This window comes from Felis catus, chromosome A2 (assembly GCF_018350175.1).
Source record: "Felis catus isolate Fca126 chromosome A2, F.catus_Fca126_mat1.0, whole genome shotgun sequence".
NCBI classification, from domain to species: Eukaryota; Metazoa; Chordata; class Mammalia; order Carnivora; family Felidae; genus Felis; species Felis catus.
The window spans coordinates 118,952,488-118,974,596 of NC_058369.1; the positions used below are offsets into that span (position 1 = coordinate 118,952,488).

At 53.5% G+C, this 22,109-nt stretch overlaps 2 protein-coding genes and 1 long non-coding RNA gene across 4 annotated transcripts; 1 reads left to right on the forward strand and 2 right to left on the reverse strand.

Annotated features, from left to right (window-relative positions):
- Positions 1-907: 907 nt before the first annotated feature.
- Positions 908-4,795, reverse strand: HOXA11 (homeobox A11). Its single transcript, XM_023250456.2, has 2 exons — positions 3,883-4,795; positions 908-2,406 (listed from the first exon to the last, which is right to left on the reverse strand). The coding sequence occupies exons 1-2, from the start codon at positions 4,631-4,633 to the stop codon at positions 2,174-2,176; spliced, it is 984 nt and encodes a 327-aa protein (XP_023106224.1). The 5' UTR covers positions 4,634-4,795; the 3' UTR covers positions 908-2,173.
- A 4-nt stretch (positions 4,796-4,799) lies between these two features.
- Positions 4,800-8,762, forward strand: LOC111559519. 2 transcript variants are annotated; one of them, XR_006594305.1, is made up of 3 exons: positions 4,800-6,043; positions 6,142-6,333; positions 8,028-8,762. It is a non-coding gene; the product is annotated as an uncharacterized LOC111559519 (long non-coding RNA). The 2 variants fall into 2 exon arrangements; XR_006594306.1 differs by having other exon boundaries at positions 4,800-6,333.
- Positions 8,763-15,512: 6,750 nt separating this feature from the next.
- Positions 15,513-19,925, reverse strand: HOXA13 (homeobox A13). The gene is made up of 2 exons (XM_019825059.3): positions 18,911-19,925; positions 15,513-18,192 (listed from the first exon to the last, which is right to left on the reverse strand). The coding sequence occupies exons 1-2, from the start codon at positions 19,833-19,835 to the stop codon at positions 17,948-17,950; spliced, it is 1,170 nt and encodes a 389-aa protein (XP_019680618.2). The 5' UTR covers positions 19,836-19,925; the 3' UTR covers positions 15,513-17,947.
- Positions 19,926-22,109: the final 2,184 nt, after the last annotated feature.

Genomic DNA, 22,109 nt, shown 5'->3' on the forward strand with positions numbered 1-22,109 from the left:
GTTATGGGTGATGTCCAAATTTAAGGCAGAAGTTCAAAGGCAGGAAACAAAGAGGAAACCGGCATCTTTCTTTCCCCAAAGGGAAAAGGCAGCCTCAGCTGGGAGCTTGGGACAAAGTGCCCATAGAGGCTCCTGAGAGTCTACTCTTTGTACCCAGACCAGTCTCTGTCTTCCTAAGGAGATCCCCAGGGCACCCTACAGTGCTTCTACTTCAGGCCTCCTAGTCCTGAGGTGAGCAAACCCAGCTTGGGATCAAACTAATCAGCCACTTCAAAGCCCAGGGCTTTCTCCCAAGCCTCTCTCCAGTCTGAAAGGATGAAACCCCCAATTCCAGGTCCTGAGATACTCCATTCCTGGGACCCCGCCCCCCACCCTTCCCAAAAGGACCTGGCCAGCCACCTTGGCTTCCCAAGCCTGGCTTCCAGTGGAGTTAAATCCCGACTAAGTCACCTCCCCACCCCTGCAGGGGCCTGATAACTTGCCCCTTTTTGGGGGTGGGGGTGGGGGGGCAAACATTTGGCAGTAAAAGGCAAACAGGAAGAGGACTGTCACACCAGGACCCAATACTCAAGTTTCCACAGTCTTTATTTTCCTTGTGCCCTGTCGCCTGTGTACATGCTGCGACATACATGGTGGGTGAGAACGGAGGACAGGCCAACACTCCCATTACAAACAGAGCCACCAAACACTTCTTAAAACAGGGAGGCAGAGGAGATTCAATGGGAGGGTACCTGGCTTTCTCAGCTGAGGTCCCCAGAGCCTGTAGGGCCAGACTACCTTAGAGCTTACCCCTATGCTGTCCGAACATTCCAAGAAATCAAAAAGATCATTCCCAATACCCTTCCCGCCCCTCCAATCCCCCAAGGAAGTCAACGAATGGCAAAATTTAAAAAGTATTCAAACAAAATAGGTTATGGTTCTTTTATTTACAAGTCTTTTGAACACCATCCCTGTATGAAGCGTACATTCAAATATTTTTAGCAGTGAGTGAGTTTAATCGTGGAACACTGTAAACAGATAGAGCCTTTAAATATTCTCTTCATCATCTTTTCCCCCCTCTACGTTGCATCTTTTAAAATTCGCTTTGGTTCCTGCAGGGAAATATATATATATATATAATATAATATTTATTTTTTAAAATAATTCCAAACTCCCTTGAGCTCTTGGAAGGTTGCCGGAAGCTTCCAAGCTCAGTTCTGGGGCGGCGAAGGGCAGAGTGCGGTGCCAGAACTGGGTATTTTGGGGACTCAAGCCCCTCATAGCTGGGGACCGCTGGCCCGGCCCACTGTGTCGCTGAGCAAATCCAAGCCTCAATTAAGTGTGGTGGAAACTTTGCCAGGCTGCCGCACTCCACAGGCATTTCCTGCAGAGATCTTGGGGCCAGCGGCCTGGATGCAGCCTCTTAGCTTTTTGATGTTTTCCACCTCGGGAAAGGTCTGCTCTGTGACCAGGCTTTAGGCCTGAGTGGCAGGCCAGGAAGAAAACCCTCACCGGTAGGAAAAACTAGGTGGGCTGCAGGAGACAACTGCTAGAAGCCCAGGCCTCAGACAGTGCATTGAGTGGCTAGGAGGGGTGGAGAGCTGCTAATGCCACCTGGAATAGATTTTTTTCCCCCTCCAGGATCAGCAGCCCTCTCCCACCTCACAGTCACCTTTTAGTCCAGCCGCCGTCTTTCACATTGGCTTTGGAAAGCAGCCCCACTCGGAACATCTAGGAATCCTCCCCCCTTCCTCCTGTTCCTGTCCCCAAGCTGAACTGTGTTTAAAGACAGAATAGCTTCTTGACGCAGGGGTCCTGGGGGTGGGCAGGCTCCATGTGGAGGGTCCTGGGCCCAGGTCGTTCTCCAGGGCGCTTGGCAGGGGGCCCAGTCCTGATGGAGACCACACCCAGCCCAAAGCTCCACAGTCTCTAAGAATGAACCACCAGGGGTCCCAAACCATTTATTCTAGTTGATGCACAACTCTCCAAATCCAATTTTTGTTAGGAATCTTAACCACAGATGCCCAAGAGAGTCCCGGGCCGCCTCCTTAGAGGCTGTCTCCGTGTAGCCTCCTCTCTTTTGCACATCTCTTTTCTTCGAAAGTCACCACGTGCCTTGACCTTGTCAAGGGCAAAATCTGCACATAATCTCACGTGTATGAAACCCCCCACCCAATTCCAGCAGGCTGGAGCCTTAGAGGAGCGGGTTGGCCGAGTAGTACTGTAAACGGTCTCTGTTAATTTTTTTTTCCTTCATTCTCCTGTTCTGAAACCAGATTTTGACTTGACGGTCAGTGAGGTTGAGCATGCGAGACAGCTGCAGGCGCTTCTCTTTGTTGATGTACACACTGAAGAAGAATTCCCGCTCCAGCTCCCGGATCTGGTACTTGGTATAGGGGCAGCGCTTTTTTCTGGTGCGTTGGCCACCTGTGGAGGGAGAAAGACGCAGGGAGTGAGTCAGGTATGGGGGCTGCAGTCCGTCCTTGAGCCCCGAGTGGAGGAAAAGGGCTGGCCCAAGGGACTGGCCCTGTGCAAACCCCATCAAGGTCTCCTCAGTCCCCTGCCTTCAGACTCCTACTGCCAGCTGGGGACAGGCTGCAGGCGGAGACTCAGCCCCAGATAAAAGCCAGCTTCCTAGATAGGCCCCCAGGGAAGCTGCTCACGCTGCCCCCAGAGCAGAAAGGAGGGTTCCTTACAGCAACAGGCTAGTTTGTGCCGCAGAGGCGGCTTTCAAAGCTGCCGAGTGGGGGTTGCCGGCTGCCTCCAGCCCCGCCAGACTAAACAAACAGCCGCCCGCGGACATTTCACCTTCAAGCACCTGGGCTGCTGGTTCCTGAGGCAGTAAAGTCGGCCCCAGCCCCAGTCTTTCCCGGCTGCGGCCCCGACTCGGCCCTTGTTAGCATCCGAGTCAGCTGCCGGGTCTTTGTCAGCCTGCGTTCTGGCCACCAACTCCTGCCTCCTGGACCAGCCTCCTGGCTTCCACGAGGTGAGGGGGTGGCAGCGGAAGCCCCCTACCCTGGGCCTTCCCTGAGCACCAAGGCCACAGAGCCACCCAGGTCCCCAGCAGGGCAGGGGTGCTGATTTAGATAGGGTGGAGGGAACAGGGGCTTCCCAAAAGCTGCCCGCAGGCTTCACTTGCTCCCCTTTTCAATAAAACTTCACAGGACGGAAAGGAAAAACCCGCTTTTGACAGATTGAATAACAATTGTTAGTTACATGCAGTTGGACAGAAGGCGGCACGTAATTGCCACCGCGCCAGAGGAAAATGGCTTCCTTTTGGATAAAAAGGCCAACTTTGGCTTAATTTGTTCCTTTTAATGTGTTGCTCGAGCTACAGCGGGCTATTTTATCTGTGAAACACGCTCCTAGCGCCGTCGTTAAACAGGGATGCCTTTGAATCCCGGCTGGGACTGGAGTCCCGGCGCAACACATGGCTTTTATAAAAATCTCCGGATTACCTCGCTATCAAAGGCTCCCGGAGCCTTTGCAGGGGGAATTTACAGGCGCCCACCTCCGGCTCCCCAGCCCGATCTGGCCCTGAGCGGGGTCGAGCTGCCGGGCTTGGGACTGAGAAGGGAAAAAAGGGGAAAAGGGAGTTGTGTGTGTGTGTGTGTGTGTGTGTGTGTGTGTGTGTTGTGTGTGTGTGTGTGTGTGTGTTTTTTTTTTTTTTTTTTTTTTTTTTTTTTTTTGCAGGCATGCCTTGGCCGGTGGGTATTTCACGGCCAATTTCAGCACTCGCCACGTGATCCCGCCTTTTATAACAAAGTTTTGTTGGGGGAAACCTAAAGGCCCTTCATAAACCTTATATGCTTATAAAACAGCATATAAAAATTTAACAGCGGTGCTGCGCTAGATTTCCAACTCCCCTTTCATAAAGCGCAGGGCGCTTGCCTTTATACGTACTGGAGCCGCTGGCCTTGTCCTCAGTGTGGCCGGAAGACGACTCGGGGCTGCTGCTGCTGTCAGGGCGCCGTCGCCGCTCCTTCTCCTCCGCCGCTGCCGCCGCCGCCTCCCGGCAGCCGCCGCCGCCGCCGCCGCCGCCGTCCGAACTTGAAGTTGCCGGCGTGCCCGTGCCCGTGGCCGCTGCCGCTGCCGCCGCCGCCGCCGCCGCCGCCGCCGCCGCGGAGGTCGCTGCGGCCGCCGGGGGCCCTTTCTCGGCGCTCTTGTCCCCGGGGTAGTCGGAGGAGGCGAGGTTTTCCGGGGTGCCGTAGGCCGTCTCGAAAAACTGGTCGAAAGCCTGTGGCAGAACGCCGTTCCTGCCCACGGTGCTATAGAAATTGGACGAGACGGCGGGGGTGGGGTGGTGGTAGACGTTGGCCGAGCTCTTGGCCAGCACGTCGCCAGGCACGCCGGCCGCGCTGGGCGCCTGCAGGCAGTCTCTGTGCACGAGCTCCTCCGCGGAGTAGCAGTGAGCCAGATTGCCGCGGGGGTGCCATTTAGTGGCGGGCTCAATGGCGTACTCTCTGAAGGTCACTTCGCGTACGGGTTGGACCTGGGGCAGGTTGGAAGAGTAGGAGTATGTCATTGGGCGCGAAGACGGGGTCTGGGGCAGAAAAGAAGGGAGGCTGGAGAAATCTGGACCCGAGACGTAGTAAGTACAACTTGGCAAATACATGTTAGAGGAGCAGGGACCACGCTCATCAAAATCCATCATTGGGCTACCTTGGGCTCTCCGCAGTAGCCGAGCTTAACATGATTCTCCACTGCAGCTGCCTCTTTGAAGCGGATCCGTGAAGTAGAAATTTGGAGACGTAAGCTGACGTGGAAATCTATCCCCATCCTTAGCAGGGAGGTGCTGGTCATGTGACCCGATGTTGAAATTGACAAGCTGCGAGCTGGTCCGGGCCTTTTTTTTTTTTTTTTTTCCCCTTTCCTTTCCCCCCCTCCCCTCCCTCCCCGGCTTCCTTTCTTTGTAGCCACCTCAGGGGAAGCAACAGATCGTCACTCGGTGTTCTCACCGAAAGCACGTAATCGCCGGTGTAACTCATGTTGGCTGGGGGGCCTCCCGGCGCGCGGCGAGGCTGGGGTGCGTCCCATGCCACTCGCTTGTGCTCAGCTGCACGGTCCTGGCCCTCAAGTGCGCCGAGGGCGGTGAGAGAGCTCAACTCCTGCCACCCATCACTCCCCGGGTGAGGGATGCCCCAGGCTGGGGGTGGCCGGGTGGGAGCTCGTCGCTGCGTGGCCCGTGCGCGGTCCTGGAATCTATTCTCCTGGAGGCTCGCGTTCGCACCTCCTTCTTCGCTATCCCCCTCCCACAGGCTTGCTCTGGAAACCACCTCTGCCTCCGACTCTGGCCGGACCCCCTTCGGGGCCAGGGTTCGCAGCCGTGGATGTGCCTGCCTCGTGGCTTGCCCGATTTGCACGGTGACTTGATTACACGCTCGCATTCATGGTCACTTCCGAAGCGCTTTAGTGCCTTCCGTCCCTAAACCGCCAACAACCAGGGCGGCTTCCCCCGCGGTTTGTCAGGCATCTGCAGGTCCCGGAAGGGCCTTCGTCTTACCCGGGATCCACCTCCACTTCATTCTCCCCGCCGGCCTCCTCACTCCACCCCCTGCCCTTAAAGAACCCCCCACCCCCTCCTCCCCGCTGCCTGCCGGGGTTCGGAGTCGCCCGGCAGAGCCGGGGGCTGTGGGGGCTGCGCCACGGTGCACGGGTCCGCCCGCCTGCCTGGTCTCATGGAGCTGAGGACCCGGGAAGCCGTGCGGTTGAGGCGAGCCTTGGGCTGCTTTAGGGGCGCTGACAGCCGAGGAGCGTTTTCCTGGGTATGCTGCACCTTCCGCGGGCTCAGCAGGCTGCCAGCGGAGCTTCAGAGCTGAGTGGGGGCAGTGAGGAGAGGCTAGGGACAGGGAGCCGTGGCTGAGAAAAGGGTAACATGCTTCCTCTCCTTCCTGGCGAAGCGTGAGAGCCAGTGATGTGCAGGGAGAAACTCAGAAGGCCCGGCGCCTTTTCTGCTACTCATCCCACAGAAGAAACACAATGCCAGAGGAAAGAGCGCTGCTTCCCAAACTCGCAGGACCGGGGGTGACAAGAACGCCTCGGAAAGGCTAGATTGGAGCCCAAGGTAGAGACAGGGGCCATAGCTGCTAGTAGGAGTCTTAGCTCTCTTGGGAAAAAGAAAGAAAAAAATTAAGATGGTGAAAAATGCTTGCCATCCTGCAGGATTGAATTATCAACGTTTGGGAGAAGTGAAAGAGGGCATAGGGCTGCCAGGCAGGACCGCAGCTGGGAGGGGCCCAGCCCTGGGGCCTCCCCACACCTATCTTCTTGGAAGGAGCTGGATGCCGCTGAAGCAAAGTTGAAAAATGAAAAAGGATAACCTTTTCCCTTTCCCCATCCAGGAAATAGCTGAAGGTATTTATATATCTCGGGGAGATTTAGAGTATAAACTCTAAGATCTTTGGTATTTAAGTGTCAACATCGATTTATTTATTTATTGCTGAGCTGACTGTAACTGACTCAATAACAAATCTAATCATGTATTGCACTGGAAAAGAACTATTCTCATTATGTGTTTTCTCCAAATGATGGCCCACCGTTGCATTTGAATACCTGCTGTAAATATCAATAATATCGAGTAATTACTCTGCAGTGGAGTAAACTAATTTATTGGCATTAATGTTTATGTGGCTCCTACCCCCTTCCTTTACAAGGGTTGCTTATCACAAATCAAACTAGTCGGACACATTGGTTTAATGAACTCTTTATTCAGGATTTGCTGCAAGAACTTTCATACCCCTTGAATCCCTAAGAGTTGAACTTGAAATTATTTGTGCATCTTCAGCTTGACATATTTGTCCACTGTGGCTTGTGCACTGGGCAGAGGGCAGCAGTGGTGTGAGTGAGGTCTGGTGGGAAGGAAGGTTATTGGGGAAAGGCAGCTTGAGACCTCCTAAAGCTGGGAATCGCAGTTACGGGATTGCCCTGCAGCGAAAAAACTTCGATTTCCAGCAGTGACCAACAAGGCAAAATATTTATTTCTCCACAGCATCTCTTTCTTGGAGACAGAATATAAAAGGGAGAAGGAGAGGTTTGCGAACAGTAGTGTTTGAGCCGTTCCCGGACTTGATTTTGGCTCTCTGAAACTATCTCCCGGTAGCCCACCCAGTCCCCCGCCACCCCGACCCTCGAACAAAAGGAATGCTTGAGGGGTTTCAGTGACTTTGCTATAACAAAGGCACCACCATTTCAGGGCTTGCCCCGCCCCTGGGTGAAGGCAAACAAATTCTTGCACTTGTATTAGGGCTTTTAAGACTATAATTGAACCCGGGGGCGTCTAGGAGAACCGAAAACAGTTCTAGACAGACCTGGGGTTTTATAGCAGTTTTGGCAGTCAACTTCAGCTTGTGCCTGAGCAGACCGGCTGCGGTGGCCCGCCAGCCGGGGACGCCAGGCTACCTCCCCCAGCTGCACGCAGCCCCTCTCCTAATTAGATCGGCTTTCCCCTTAGTGCCAGGGAGAGGGGGTACCGGCAGAAAGGTCAGTATGGGGATATACACCGTTCTGCGTAATCAGTGCCTCCCGTGTCCCCGAGAGCCAAGCCGAGAGGGTGCCAGCAGGTCTGGATCCCACGGGTATCTGTAGGAGACAAAGGCAAATTTCCGAGAAGAGGCTGGGATGGAGGAAGGCTCTCCCAAAGCAGTTGGCGGGGTAATTCAAGAAGGCTGTACCGATGCGGGGTGCCGGGAGGGACACACAGCCCGGAAGAGGGTATGTTGGGGTGCTGCAGCAAAAATGGATGAGGGGAAAGGCTTTTGATGCCAGGAGAAGAGAAAATGCCTGGAGTGGCGAATGTTTTTACTTCCCCAGCAGCGACAGGAGGGGGTGCTCAGATCCCCAAGGCTTCGGACTTTTCCCAGCTTCGCCGGCTCCTGCCCCTCTTGCCCAGAATACACTGGCAGTGTGAATGTTTGCGGGGGTGGGAGGGAATAGTTGGGGGTGGGCGCAGATTGGAGCATCAGACCAAATCTGGGCAAGCAGGGGAGGCACAGCTGCAGGTACTTGGTTTTGACTTTGCTTTGAGCCTAACTGACTCTTCCGCTTTGCAGGAGGCCCTACACCCGAACTGAGCCCACCCTGCTCAGGGGAAGACCTGACGGGTGCTAAGGCCACCTGGAATGCCAAGTCCGAGTTGTATTTCTTAAAGAGATCGAGCGGATGAGGCTGTGACATTGGCCCCTGCTGACTGGTTTCCCACGAGCTGTTCTTTCTCAGGAGCTCCACAAAGCGGAGCCATCTCCAGACAGCAATCTTCAGCATGTATTTCCTTTTATCCTCAACCCAGAGCCCCACGGCAGCTAATGCGAAAGGCCAAAAATGTTTTGGAGGAAGAAAAACAAAGGCAGGAAGTGGCGGCGGCCTGACGGTGCGTGTGTGTCTGCGGAGAAGGGAGGGAGCCGTTTCAATCTCTTCTTGTTGTTTTTCCAAACTTCAAGGTCTAGGCAGCCCTCGCAGGGCCGGGCCCTTTCGTTCCCCAAGCCGCGTTTGGAGATGGCCACCCGGAGAGGAGAAGGCTGGCGCCCCCGCGTCAGCGTGGTCAGGCGGAAACGGCTAACGAGGCGATTTGCTCAGCAAAGCAGACCGAGCCTTTGCAAGGCTCCGTGTGATTTGGCCTTAAATGTGGGGGGGTGGGGGGTGGGGGTTGAGGGGTTCGGCAGCACCTCCCGGATCCTCCTGCTGGGGCTGAATGCATCTTGGTGCAAATGATTCCTGCGTCCTACACTCCACCCACCTCCCCAGGCAGGATACTGGAATAAATTGTGTCCAGGTGCTTCTGCCCAGCACTGCCGCCTCCCTCCACTTCTTTTTGCAGCCGAAGGGTGCCTGCTGGTGGCGCCAGGCGCCCGGGCCAGGTAGCTTTGGTGCAGTCGGTGCGCACCAGGGCAACGTGAGGCTCTTTCACCGGTGAGGGGGGGGGGTTGTCATGCTGGGGATGTCTGCAGCACAGCCATTTGAGGGGCATGAGCCGAAAGGACTGTCACTTGATAGGCAGCTGAACACCTGTTCACTCAAAGGGAGAATAGAACAGTGGGCAGGGAGCAACTCTAGACTCTGGGGTTCCCAACCCCAAGTGCCGCTGCTGCTAGGGTGCCCTCTTTTCCCCTTAGTGCTAGCTTGGGCACTGAGGCCAGCTCACTGACCTCCAAATCTGAGAATCTGAAGTCCCCAGTGCCTGCACTTCAGCCCCTTCAGGCAAGTCAAGCCCCTCGGCAAGTAGCCAATAGTGGGAATGCCAATACCAGGCTGCTCGCTCACCATATTCCCTCCCTAGCTGGTCCTGTCTCCCTGCAGCTCCTGTTTGCCTGTCTCCCCATCCTCTTTCCAGCGGAGTCTCCCCTTCTCCAGCCTCCGGCCTTTTCTGATGCCCCTCCTAGGCCGAGCAAGAACTGAAGTGCCATGGGAGGGCACCCAACACTCAAGCACAGAAAAGGGGGCTGTTAGGTTCCTGACCACCCCCCACCCAAGTTTAGGACTTCACCAGGGATCTGAACTAGATCTCTTACCTCATTCTTCCGAACACTCCATTCCAAGGCTCTACCGTGTTATTTTTCTTTCCTTCTCTCATCAATATTTCCTCCTCTTCTTGGGACCTAGCTCCAGGATGGCAGCTAGCCTGGGAGGGGTCCGGCCCACTTGACAGACCAAACCTCACTCGCAAAGATCTACAGTCATTTACCTATGGATCACTTAGGGCACCAAAACTGTTTGCCTTTTCTTGTTGTACTGAGCCCCTAGCTACCTCGGTCCCTAAAACGTCACACTTATTTCTAGAAAAGCTACACAGAAGACTATTTCAACCCCAGTGACCACACTGCATACAGGTGCAAAAGCCAACTGGTGGCCCAGTGTAGAAACAGCCACTGAGCCCCTCCTGGGTTTGGAGGCCAGGCTTTTATTTGAGGGCCGTCTCCTTCTAAATGGGAGGTGTCTGGAGGTGCGTTGTCCTCCATGGTGATTCTGGATAATGGGTTGTCTGGGGAAGCCCAGGGGATCTCCCAGGATTTGTTCTCAGGAAACAGTTTATCGGCAGATTTTGGCCAATCTGTATCACATTTCGAGGTGTTGTCCAGAGGTGGCACTGAGGCTGCCATGAAATATTCGGAGACCCTCTCTATCACTAGTAGGTGGAGGCAGCAGTTAACTTCTCTCCTTGCCTTGGCAAGGCACCCGCCTGTCCACAAGCTCTTCTACCGTTGCCTATAGCACAAGAACAGGTAATGCCTTGAACTTGACCTTACAGTTGGTTCTCATCTGACTCACAGGTTCAATCTTCCAAGGTCCCTAAACATCTGAAGAAGTCCACATCCTTCCTCTGGTTGCTAAAGAGTGGGGCATAGGGCTCAGCTGAGGGTCCCAGACACTCAAGCAATCTGGTTATATTTAGTTTAGTGGGTCCCAAATTGATGGGAGAGAGTTACTTCCTTTGAGAATAACTATTTTTACTTTTATTGTTGTGGGTTCATTATTTAAAAAAAATCACCCCCCTCATCTTATCAAGTGGGAACAAATGGAGTAGGGGAAACTTTCAAGGACAAAGCCCTGGTTCTCAGCATCTGCTTTCTATTCTCCCTGAAACTTCGGCCCAAACGGGTTTCTCCAGCAGAGGGTATCGGCAATAAAGTGGACAAAAGAGGGCGGCCCAAACAGAAGGCTAGCCCTGGCCCTCAGGGTCTTGTCCCTACAGCTGTGGTCCACAGGAAGCCTCCAAGGCCCCAAGCTCCAGCTGCCTCCTAGGTCAATTCCCCAGGCTCCTTCACGTCTACTCCGGCAGCAATCCGTGGTTCACATTGCAGACTTAAAAAGAGCGAGCCCATGCCCAGCCCATGGCTACCCTAGGAGTCTCTCCCACATGCCCTTCCAGGCAGTTCTGTGACCATACCTATTCATGGGCAATTCCTCCAGCTAGTGTCCCTTCAAAGGCCCTACTTCACCCATGCAGCTTTAGGTATAAAGCCCAGCTATTCTGTCCTCTGTGGAGGTGTGTGTGTGTGTGTGTGTGTGTGTTGGGTGGGGGGAGATGAAATCCTTTACAGGGCCTCTTTGATTCACCTGGAGCCTAAGCTCAGGGCTGACTCTGCCTAAGCTATTTGTTTACCACTGGGCCTGATGGGTGACCCTGTGCAGGCAGGCTACGGGGCAGAGGGCAAGGCTCCCACCCCTCCAGAGCACAGTGAGTGGGTTTGGGGGCCCCGGGAGTCAGGGATTTTTACCTTTGGCAGAGTGCACCTCACTTCTTGGCACAGATTTTAGGCAGGAGAAGAAGAGCATCAAAGTGCACAAAGCATCAGCACGCACTTCAAGGAGCAGACCTGGACTAGAGGACCTTAAGAGAGGCTCCCAGCAGGGTCCTTGCTCCCCTATCCTATTCCTGGCTCTGCTGGCCCACAGGCCCTGCGGGTCCCCTGTTTCTGCCGGAGCCCAGAACTCTGATCCAGCCACATTCGCTCTCCGGAGCTTGCAGGCGCTGCCTCTCGCCCGGGCTAGGCCTCCGCGGGCTCCGAAGTGTCCTGGACCAGCTTTTCCAGGACTCGACGGGGACATAGCCTGGGCCACATCTGGCTGCGGGAACTCCTTTTCAGTAGCCAGGAAAGAACCCTCGCCTCCAGTCCGCGAGTCCAGGCCATCAGAACCCGCTTGCAGCCGGCCAAGTGTGGGTCCCGGGCCTTCCTGAGTCCGCCGGCGGCCCTGACCGTGGAGGCGGCCATCCTGCCGAGGACTTGACCTTTGCGGCTCGGCGAGGGGAGGGCGCTCTCTGAGCTGCCGGGAGGGGGATTCTGCTTTCTCCAGCTTCTCCCACCCAATAGCAGCCTGGACAACCCACGCATGCAGCGCCGCTCACCTCCATCCCCCCTCCATTTTGTGCAGTGTCCGCAGACCCGCGGCCGAAACAAAGCCCCCAGCAGTGCTCTCACCACCTCCTTTGCGAGCTCTTGTCCCCAACTCCCCTTGGCTAAAAGGTTCAGAGCTAAAGCCAAGCGGTCCAAGGCCCTCCCCAGCGTCCTCTTCTCTCGCTGGACCCCAGCCGCCCGCAGCCAATGCCAGGGTACTACTGAGGGTGCCACCCGGGCCCCTGCCGGTGCCATCTTCCCGGGAGAGGGGTCCTGGCCTCGGGCTGCGGGCGGCGCCGGGCCTACCGCCGAGCAGAGCCACAGAGGCGCTGGGCGCAGCGAGGCCGGAGGCCGCTTCCCGGCCCAGGCTCAGGCCCAGGCCCAGGCGGAGACCCGGGGCTGCTCGGAGGGCCCGGATTCGGGTCCACAGCGTGCTCCCGCGTGCCCAGCTCGCTCTCCGCTCCCCTCGGATGTCACCCCACCCCTCGGCCCGGGGCTCAGAAAGCGGAAGTATTTGGTAGAGAAAAAACACGGTTTCTTTTCAGTCCGTCCTCAGAACCCCTTTTAGAGAAAATGCTCCTGTCAAGTTTTATTTCCCGTGCAAACCACCTTCCACGCTGCCAAGAATTAAGACCGGGAGAGATTAAATACCCGATTATTCTCTTGGGGAGGGCGGGGCGGGGCGGAGAAGCGGGCACCCGCACAAAACATTCGTTTCAATCGGCTTGTCCTCATCAAATCACGCCTGGAGAGGCCCGCCAAGGCCCCGCTCTCGGGCGACCGTGACGTCAGCCTGCAGCTGCGGGGCGACTCCCCGGCGCGGGTGCCCGGCCCTCGGAGGAGCCCGCTAGGCGCGGGCCTCGGGGGTCCAGCGCCCTGACCTCGGCCAAGCGTGCTGCTGCGTGCCTCCTGCGACACACAAGCCTTGCAGGCAAGGCCGGCTCTGGCAGGGTCGGAGCCTCCATTTTGAGCAGAGGGTTCGCTCGGAAGCAGGGAGGATTTGGAGCGTCGCCTCTGCCCCGGGGGCGCGACATCAGGCGGCGCTCCGAGTCCGCGGCTGGCGCTTCTGCGGCTCGTCCACACGCCCGCACCTGGGCCGAGCCCCGCGCCGCCGCGCCGCCGCCCGCCAACGTTCCAGCGTCTCTAAGGGGCCGTGCTCATGCTTTCTGCCGGGGTCCCGGCTCTTCAGCTGCGCGACGGAGCCGGGCAGAAATGAAATCAACTGTGACAAGGCCGTAGCTGCTTTCATGGAGGGATTTTTCCGTGCCGGCGTCTTTCTTTCTTCCTTCCTTCCTTCCTTTGTTTTTTTTCCCCCTTCCTTTTGAAATCAAATTAAAAATAGCAGACACCTCTCAGGCATTCGGCGGTGCTAGGTAGAGGTTGGAGGATGGAAGCAGCCGATCAGAAAGTGGGTGTTTTCATAAAGAATGAGGCCGGCTGCTATTTACCCGGCGGCCTAGCCGATGAAAACTTAATTGTTGTGTGCGGTTCCTAAAACCTAGGCATAAATCTCCCCGGGCCGCTCGGATAACGCCACATCGTTGTTTATGAAAACTGGGATGTGAGCTACTCGCTGCACGTTTCTCTGATTCACCAGGTCTTGGGCTGCTGACACGCATTCGATCAACTTTAAAGGAACGCGCATAAATCAGGAAGCCCCTAGCGTCTCCTCCGTAGAGGTCCGCAAATCCGGAAGGGCGCCTCTGAACCCACCCGGTCGGGGGGCTTAGCAGCGCTGGACAGCCCCCGTCTCCCCTCCGAAACTCCGGAATCCGTAGAGAGGAAGCGAGAAGCCGCATCTTCACCAGACCCTCCAAACACACGCAGCAGGGTGTAATCTGCACAGACATTAGGCGGTGAAATCTGTGTCATTCCCCGCACGCATACGTATCACCCTCCGCTGAATTTCACGGACTCGTGAATTTTTCAGAAAGCACTTCCATTAGGGTTGAGTTTTAAAAAAGAATAGTTTTCTTTTCCCCTTTCTTTAAAAATTATTGCTTCTCTCTCTCTCTGTGTCTCTTAACAATTTAAACGGATGGCTTCAGTTCTGCATCAGGCATAAATAGTAGTTAAATGCAAAGTGACATTTTACAATCATCCACTTAAAATACCTTAATAAATTTGACAGTATTAAGAGCATATGGAAAAAGTGGTTGTTGTTTTTTTTTTTTAAAGTCCCATATTTACAGTTTTTTAAAGGGCAGGCCATTACAGGATTCAAAATCTTTGCTAATAGATGAAAACAGTGTCTAGCTGTTTTCATATTTACAATTTCTTGTTCACAAGAGGCTTCCCTTTTAGGAAAAAAGAAAACACATTTGAATCAGCTATCCATCCAGCTGTACTATCCTGGTGTCTGGTGTTATTATTGCTATATGGTGGCTGGAGTCCTTCTGGATGTCTTTTTTCTAAAGGTTTAGACTAATTGCTATTTGGGTATTAGGGATCATAATCCATGCTTGCTTTCGGTTATCTGGTAGATCCATAAGAATTTTAAATAAGAGGGGAGCTAGGTAGGGTCGACTATCACCAACCATTTAGAACGGGGGGGAAAAAACCCTGAAATATCTTCCGTCATTAGTTTCAAAAATTGAAGGGGGTGGGGGGAAAGAAAACTACTACTTTACCCAGAGTTCCTGCGATGGGTTGTGAAAGGGGCGGTATTCGGGCTTCAGAGCGGCTGTTGGCCTCCTTCCTAGGCCTGAGGCTCAGAATATTTCTTACATCTAAAGAAAAATATCCCCCGTCAACAGAAGAGTCCCCTTTGGAGCTGTTCGTAAACACACAGTATGATCCAGCTTCGAGGGGATTTTCCACCACTTTAAACATCTTGGGGAGAAAGTTGTTCCTTTGGCTTGATGGCAACTTGTTTAGAAAGGGAGAGCTGTGGAACACGATGTGGGGCGCTTGAACTGGACCATCATTTTCATTTGTTTCCACCAGTGGAGTCAAAATCCATGTTCAGGGCAGCAAAACTGGATTGCACGTCTCAAGACCAGCCCACACGTATGCTTCAAGACCATGCTGTTTCTGAGACAGCTTTAAAGATTCCAGAATTCTCCGTCTGTAAAGAAGCTCTAAGTCCAGGTTGGAGAGGTTTCCGTCAGCCAGGTTTCTCAGCAACCAATGTTGTTTTCCATAAATTGATGAATATGGTTTTTTAATTCACAATGACTTTCCTCTAACATAAAGATAAAATTAACCTCATCTCAAAATTCTGCATCCTAAGGCTCCTGGTTCCACCAACATTTCAATATATATATATATATATATATATATATATATATATATATGTATGTATATATATGCATAGCACGGATTTGACAAAAACACATTATCTTGTGTGTATATTAAATAGAAAACATACATGTGTGTTATTTATGACTCTAAACTCAGCACCTGATGTGTTGTTGGGGGGTCAACAAGTAGTAGATATACTTGGTATTATTGTTATTGTTTTGATGGTGATCGTTAATATTAATTGTGTCTATTTCTTCCACAAATCAAATGGCAGTTTTTGCAAACAGCAGTATAAGATTGCACACCACCCACGAGCAGTAATCGGCTCTGAGAGATCCAGGATAACTCTCCTTCTGCATCCATAATATGGTCATTTTGTAGATATGAGATCTTTCAGCTCTCCATACTGACCTCCTAAGAGGTTTCTTTGAGTTTCTGAAATGTAACTCTAGAACTCTAGAGTTAGCGAGGCATCTGAAACTTTTTATTTGCCATATAGACTCCCCTATAGCTCTAATTAGGACGGTAGACCACCTTGGAGGGTGAGGGCCAGGAAAGAATGGTTATTTAAGAACACCTTTTAGACTGTAACAAAAACGTACAGCTTTGAAGCAGATCTGCAGAAATCTGAGGCAGAGCGGGCACTGGGAAGACAAATCAAACTTGGCCATTAAAGAAAAGGAGCAAAACTTCATCATGTAAAGTACATTTTGTACCTCAACTCTAGAAATCACCTTAAGTTACAACATCTTGGGTCATCAGTAATTAGTGATATTGGATCTGTACAGACTCTACAAATACATATATATATATATATATATATATACAAGCACACACAAGCACTGATATGCAAATGTATACATGTATACACACAAATAATATATATTCACATATATACAGGCACATGTATAACTTACATATATTCAAATTTGTTCCATCTGGGGCCAAAGAAATGAGTACTAAATCTCTAAAACAAGGAGTCAAGGAGGTAAGACCTTTTGATTCCCTTGAAGCTGAAGAATTACAAGGAAGCTTGTCAACGCGAGGTGGCGCCCTTGATCTACTAATCCAGCCGAGGCCAATTCATGAGCTGTCAAAAGTCAAGGTCACAAATTGTCTTTTTTCGTCAAGGTCAAGGTTTAAGGCCTTTCCTAGTCCTGTCATTTCAACAAATATCAAAACCTGCCCTTTCAGACACATGCAGACCCAACAGCATATTTGAAAATACGATATAGCCTGGGCATCACTGATACTAAACAACTGGTTTTCATTTTCCACAGTGAGCCTGGGAATTTATACTATCTCTTCCTCCTTTCTTTTTTCTCCTTCTCAGAATGTCTAATGCTTTAGCTTTCTTGAAGCACTTATCTAAATTTTCAGGATTTTAGTTATGAGGGAGTTCTCCTTTTGCTTAAAAAATTTGTAGTGAAAAAAAAAAAAGACTGAATTAATAATAGAAAAGAATGGTCCTTGGTTTGTATAGGACAAACCCGCTCCATTTTTTCTTTCTGTGCAGTGCACATTTAGTATAGGAAAATAACGAGTATTTCCTTTAGATTTTAATGGCAGTGACTATTTTATTACCATAATTAATACCACTATATCATTATCTACAGGTCTAAGGTTTTTTAATTCTTATTTTTAGTAGAAATGTTTGAAAAGCAGGTGCACAAATACATTTTCACAGTGTGCTGAATGTCTTTATTTACAAGATAGCATTTTATAGTGAATGTGAACAAAATGAATGTGCTGGTGGAAATAACTGCTTGATTAAAAATGTGCTGTAAAGATGAATCCTTAAACTTCCTAATGCAGTCTTATAACACAATAAACAAGGAAAAAATACTAATCCCTTAATAGATCAAAGTATAGAATTGTAAACATCTAAATGTTTCAGGGGAATGGATTTCCGTTCTGAGTTTTCTAAAAAAATAAAAAAGCAAAATTATTCTCCAGCAAATGTTTAGTAAATTCTGGGGGAAATACCAGTTTAAATGAAACATGAACTCTGTTCAATCCAAAGTCCACCATGTCCCGATGGACCTCTCAGGATAGCTGACAAAGTGAATTCTATGAAACATCTGATGCTTGAAATATTTTTTTTTGAAAAGTTATCAAATCCTTTGGAAAGTAAATGGTATCAGGCAGAGCATATAATCCAAATGCCACAAAATATGCTTGTTATGAGCAATTTAAAATTATTGTCAGAAAGACGTTCCCAACCTGGGGTTCCCTTGTAGCCTCAAAGGCTCAGCTGGTTGTATTTACTACCAAGACAAATGATCCTCAGAAAAGCTCTCTCTCCCTTTCTTCCTTCATTGTAAATAGCCCAAGATCATTATTTCAGTACCTTCTCCTCTCTCCCCTTCTCAATCTATACATGTTTTGCAGAATATACAACAATGGTAGGCATTTCACCGAGATTTACCTGAGCAGTCACTTAACATGCAAAGGAGATGTCAATGGCGACCCAAAGACAAGCAGATGTTTACAACAGCCTCTTACTTTTGTAACCAAGTTTTGGATTATTACCATATAACACAGTATCCTGAAATAGTATGGTCACATAAATACTTACAAGATTTCAGTAAATGCGTAACTTATCTGAAATTGCATATTTGGGGGTTGACGTTCAACTCTAGAGTTTGTCATTTAACGGTCTGGTGGGGTTGGCGGGAGAACTGGAAGTCTTTACCTTTTCTTAAAGTTTTAAAAGAGTTGTAGATTCCACCAAGGAGAAAGAGATCTCCCTTAGGAAAGCAAAATGCCAGTGTCTTTCTCTTTCTCTTTCCCATTCTTCAGTTATTATTATTAAGCATTATGTTCATTCTATCTGGGCAAAGCAACGAGTTCTGAAGCATTTCTTCAAGTTGCTCTCTCGCTCCACTTTTAATCCATTAACTAGTGGTCTTCAGTTTGTTGATGACTTTTTTCTCTTTGACCCTCCTGTTCTGGAACCAGATTGTAACCTGCCGCTCGGAGAGATTTGTCGTGGCTGATATCCTCCTCCGTTTGTCCTTGGTAATGAATTTGTTTGTAGCATATTCCCGTTCGAGTTCTTTTAATTGCACCTTGGTGTAAGGGACCCGCTTCTTTCTCCCTCGCCTGTAGGAGCTGGCGTCTGAGGGATGAGAAACCACGTCTGGAAGATAGGGAAGAAGGCAAGTTACACAGGGAGCAGACCCAGACCAGGACAGGCGACAGCTCGATCTGAGCCACCCGCCTTGCATCGCCCAGCTGCCTTTTGCCATGCGTGGGTACAATCCAGCCTTCCGCTAAGACCTGAAGGGTCGGTGGGGTGGGTCGTGCGGGGTGGTTAGCCCTGCACTGAAATGAAATAGCCTATGGCTCCATTGGCCACCCAGCCGAGCCATCCAGTCCACACAACGCGCTGGGTTCGCTTGACCGCCTGGCCCAGCGGCCCACACCTTAGCCCCAGACGCAGGGGATAACACTTCTATGCCTGGCTCCTCTCTGTATACCCCAACCCCCAACACTTGATGCTTCTACACTGAAGCCCTTTTTTGAGAGAACGAATAGGGGCAATTTTGTAAACCGTTTCCAGGTCAACTTTCCATCCTTAAGTCGATGTCAAGGGCTAAGGAGGGCGGGGCACAGAGGGAGAAGGGAGCCAGCCAGGGTCCGCACAAGCTTCTTCCCAACCATCCCTCCTCACCCAGAGAGAGCCAGGAGTGGGCCCAACTCAAGGGCAGCGCGGGCCGCGCCAGCCAGCCGGGGTCGGGCTCCCAGGGGTGCAGGCCAGGGAGAGAGCAGAGGGGCAGGAGGGTGACCCGGGAGCGAGCGGCAGAGAAGCTGGAGCAGAGCCGGAGGACCGGGGTTGAGAAGGGGGCGCCATTTACCGGGCAGAGTGGACTTCCAGAGGTGGGGAGGCTGCGCCTGCTCTTTGGGGCAGTACATTTGGCCGTTCCAGCCGTTGGGCAGCGCCCAGGGCTGGTAGCTTTCCATGGGGAGACCCAGGGGCTCGTGGCGCGACTCGCCGGGGCCCCCGAGGCCGGGCACCACCGGCATATCCAGGTAGCCAGGCACGGGCTGATGGTGGTGGTAAGGCCCGGGCGCGTAGCCCTGGTGGTAGAAGGCGAACTCCTTGGCGCGGGAGCTGAACTCCTCGGCCGCCGGGCCGGCCGTATCCATGTACTTGTCCGCGAAGGCGGCGGCAGCCGCGGCGGCCGAGGCTGGCTGCGCGCACGACTTGATGGCGTTGGGGTGCGGGCCCATGCGGGCACACGGGTAGTAGCCGCTGCCGAAATAGCCGTAGGGCAGCGCCGCGGGCCCCGACGAGCTCTGCGCCGCCGCCGAGCAGGGACTGCACTGCTTGGCGGCCTCGGCGCCCGCCGGGCCCGCCGGGCCGGGCCCTCCAGAGGACGACGCAGCCGCGGCCGCGGCGGCGGCGGCGGCGGCGGCGGCGGCGGCAGCGGCGGCCGACGGGGGCGCCTCCCCGGGCGCGCTGTTGTAGGCAGCGGCGGCGCCGGGCGCCAGGGGCGCCGGATGCGCCATCAGGTTGCGGCACTGGTTGGCTGCGGCCGCGGCGGCCGCTGCGGCCGCCGCCGCCACCGAGAAGTTGCCCCCCGCGGCCGCGGCGGCCGGGTGGGGGAAGCCCCCGCCCCCGGCCCCGGCCGCCGCCGCCGCTGCCGCCGCCGCCGCCGCCGCCGCCGCCCCTTCCATGTTCTTGTTGAGTTCGTCGGCCACCAAGCCACCGCCGTTGTCGTAGAGAAACATGACGGTGGGCTCGATCCAGCGGGGGTGGAGGAGCACGGAGGCTGTCATAGCCCGAGCCGCATGGAGAAGACCCCAGTGGCGCTGTTTTAAAAAGCCCCCAAGAAGTGAAGAGCGCGCGGCGCGGGGCCGGGGCCCGAGCGAGGGGGGCGGATCGCGCCCCGCGGGGTCGCGCCAGGCGGCCGCCCATTGGCCCGCCCCCCCCCGCTCCGCCCACGGCGTATGCAAAGCGGGCGGCTCCAACCCGGGCTCTGCGCTGTGCACCCGCGGTCCCCGCCGCCGCCCGCGCCGTCCCCAGCGCCAGAGCCAGCGCCCGCCGCGCGGCCACGCACCGTTCACCCAGAAGAGAGGCGGGGGACCCGGGCGGGTGGGGGCGGAGGACCGGGCGGGTGGGGTAGGGAAGGAAGGGCGGCCTCCTCCAGCTCCCCTTCTCTTCCCCTAACCCAGTGGGGCCCCTAACCCAGTGGGGACCCAGAGTAGCGTAAAGCGGGGAGGGGACAGAGGCGCGCCGTTGGGTTGAGACCTGAAGCGGTGGGAATAGATCAGGTAAATCTGCGGAAGGTTGGGGATGGGATAGTAGCGAAAACGGGGCGTAGTCCAGGCTGGGTGTTTCCTGGGGCCTCCGACGCTGTTTTCTTTCCAGGTGTCCGCGAGTCTTCCTGCCGTGGGACCCCAGCGTGGACACTAGCGTTTTCGGCTTCGACAGCGTCACGATTTGGCTCTTTCCAGAGGAACAGTGGCGGGGGCATTTGCGGATGCGCCTGGCTCATGGGCCCCCAGGACGTTCCCCTGTGGAAAGTTCGGACTGTGTTTAGGGGATCCCTCCCCTTGGCTGTCCACAGTGTTGGTGGGCAATTTCATACACTCGCACTTAGGCCCATAGGGTCAGAACGACCCCCTCACACCCACACTGACACACGCACACACACTCAAGTGTACCCTGTCCACATTCTCACATTTAGGTATAGAGACTGCTCCTCAGTCTGCCCCAGTGACAACTCTCCCTCCTCCAGAGACTTTGGAGCAATCTGTGTGCACTATTCGCTGGTGCTCCCACCTCTCCAGCCAGGCTGGCCTGTCTTGGGAATTTAAAAGGAACAGCCCCAAGTGCTGGCTGGGAGCTCCCTTTCTGGCGCCTAAGGAGGCTTCAGACTTCGTAGCTCTTGGACAGGAGCTCATTCTTCAGGCACCTGGGCACTCCCCGTTTCACTCCATTTTTCGACAGGAGAAAGAAAGGCACTCTGTAGGGCCACTTCAAGTAGAACTGGGGAGAGCGTTGTCGCCAGCCTGCAGAGGGTGTCCAGTCCTCCTCTGTCCAAGAACCAGCCCGAGAAACCTTCCCTCTGTGTCGGAAATGCAGACCCTTTCCTGAGAGCAAGGCGGGGTGTCGGTGCTGGAAGAGCCAAGCAGCCCCCATTTTTTTTTGGTGAGGGATCCTGGAGGTCCTGTTGCTTTTGGGTTACATACTTCCGTTTCCAATTGTGGAGGCTGTGAGCGCGTCAGATGCCCAGGAGGGGAATATGCGTTCAAAATGAAAGTGGGTGTATTCTATGGGAACATCAGGTTTGGAGAGAGCGTTGGACTCCCTTTGACACCAGGTGGATTGGTGAGCATCCAAGCGTGGACCTGTCCTCCGGTCCTAGCTTGCAGACTCAGCCAGCAGCTCAGGGCACTGCAAATATCCCCAGTCCCTGTTCCCTGCTCTGATCTGCTCTTTAAAGCTCCTGGTCTTCCTGCAGAGTCCGGACCAATGACCCTGGGCTCTGACTTTTATCTGCCTTGATCCCCAGGTTTGCTCAGACCAATGTAAGTGTTGTTCAATAACACCTTCTATGACACCCTCCTCCCAACATAGACATACCCAGTGTGCCCTTTCCCTCCTGCCTTTTTAGTAGCTCCGGGTAAATATTGATTTGCCTCCAGTTTACCTCCTCCCTGAATGGCCGTTTGCAGACTGAGGAACTAGCCTCTGGAGCGACTCGATTTTTGTGTTACTTTCCGGCCCGTTCGCCCCCCTTTCTTCCTCCAAGTGGCATTGTAAAACTCACAGTGACAAAGAAACAGGGTAGGGTTCGAGGCCCCAGTTCCTGAGGAGTTGAGGGCTGTTTTACATACAGGTCAGACACGGCTAGAGGCCAAGGTCAAGTTGAAAGTTGCAGTCTAGCCAGCGTGAGAACTGCCATGCAAGCCTGGAGACCCAGGCAGCTGCCGATAAGCCCACTGCTCACCTCCCTTGTCTCGCTCTTGACTCTTTTTTTCCTTCGGAATGATTCTTTCTCGCTCTGTTTGGTTCCTCGGCATTTTTTTTTCTTTTTTTCTTTTTTT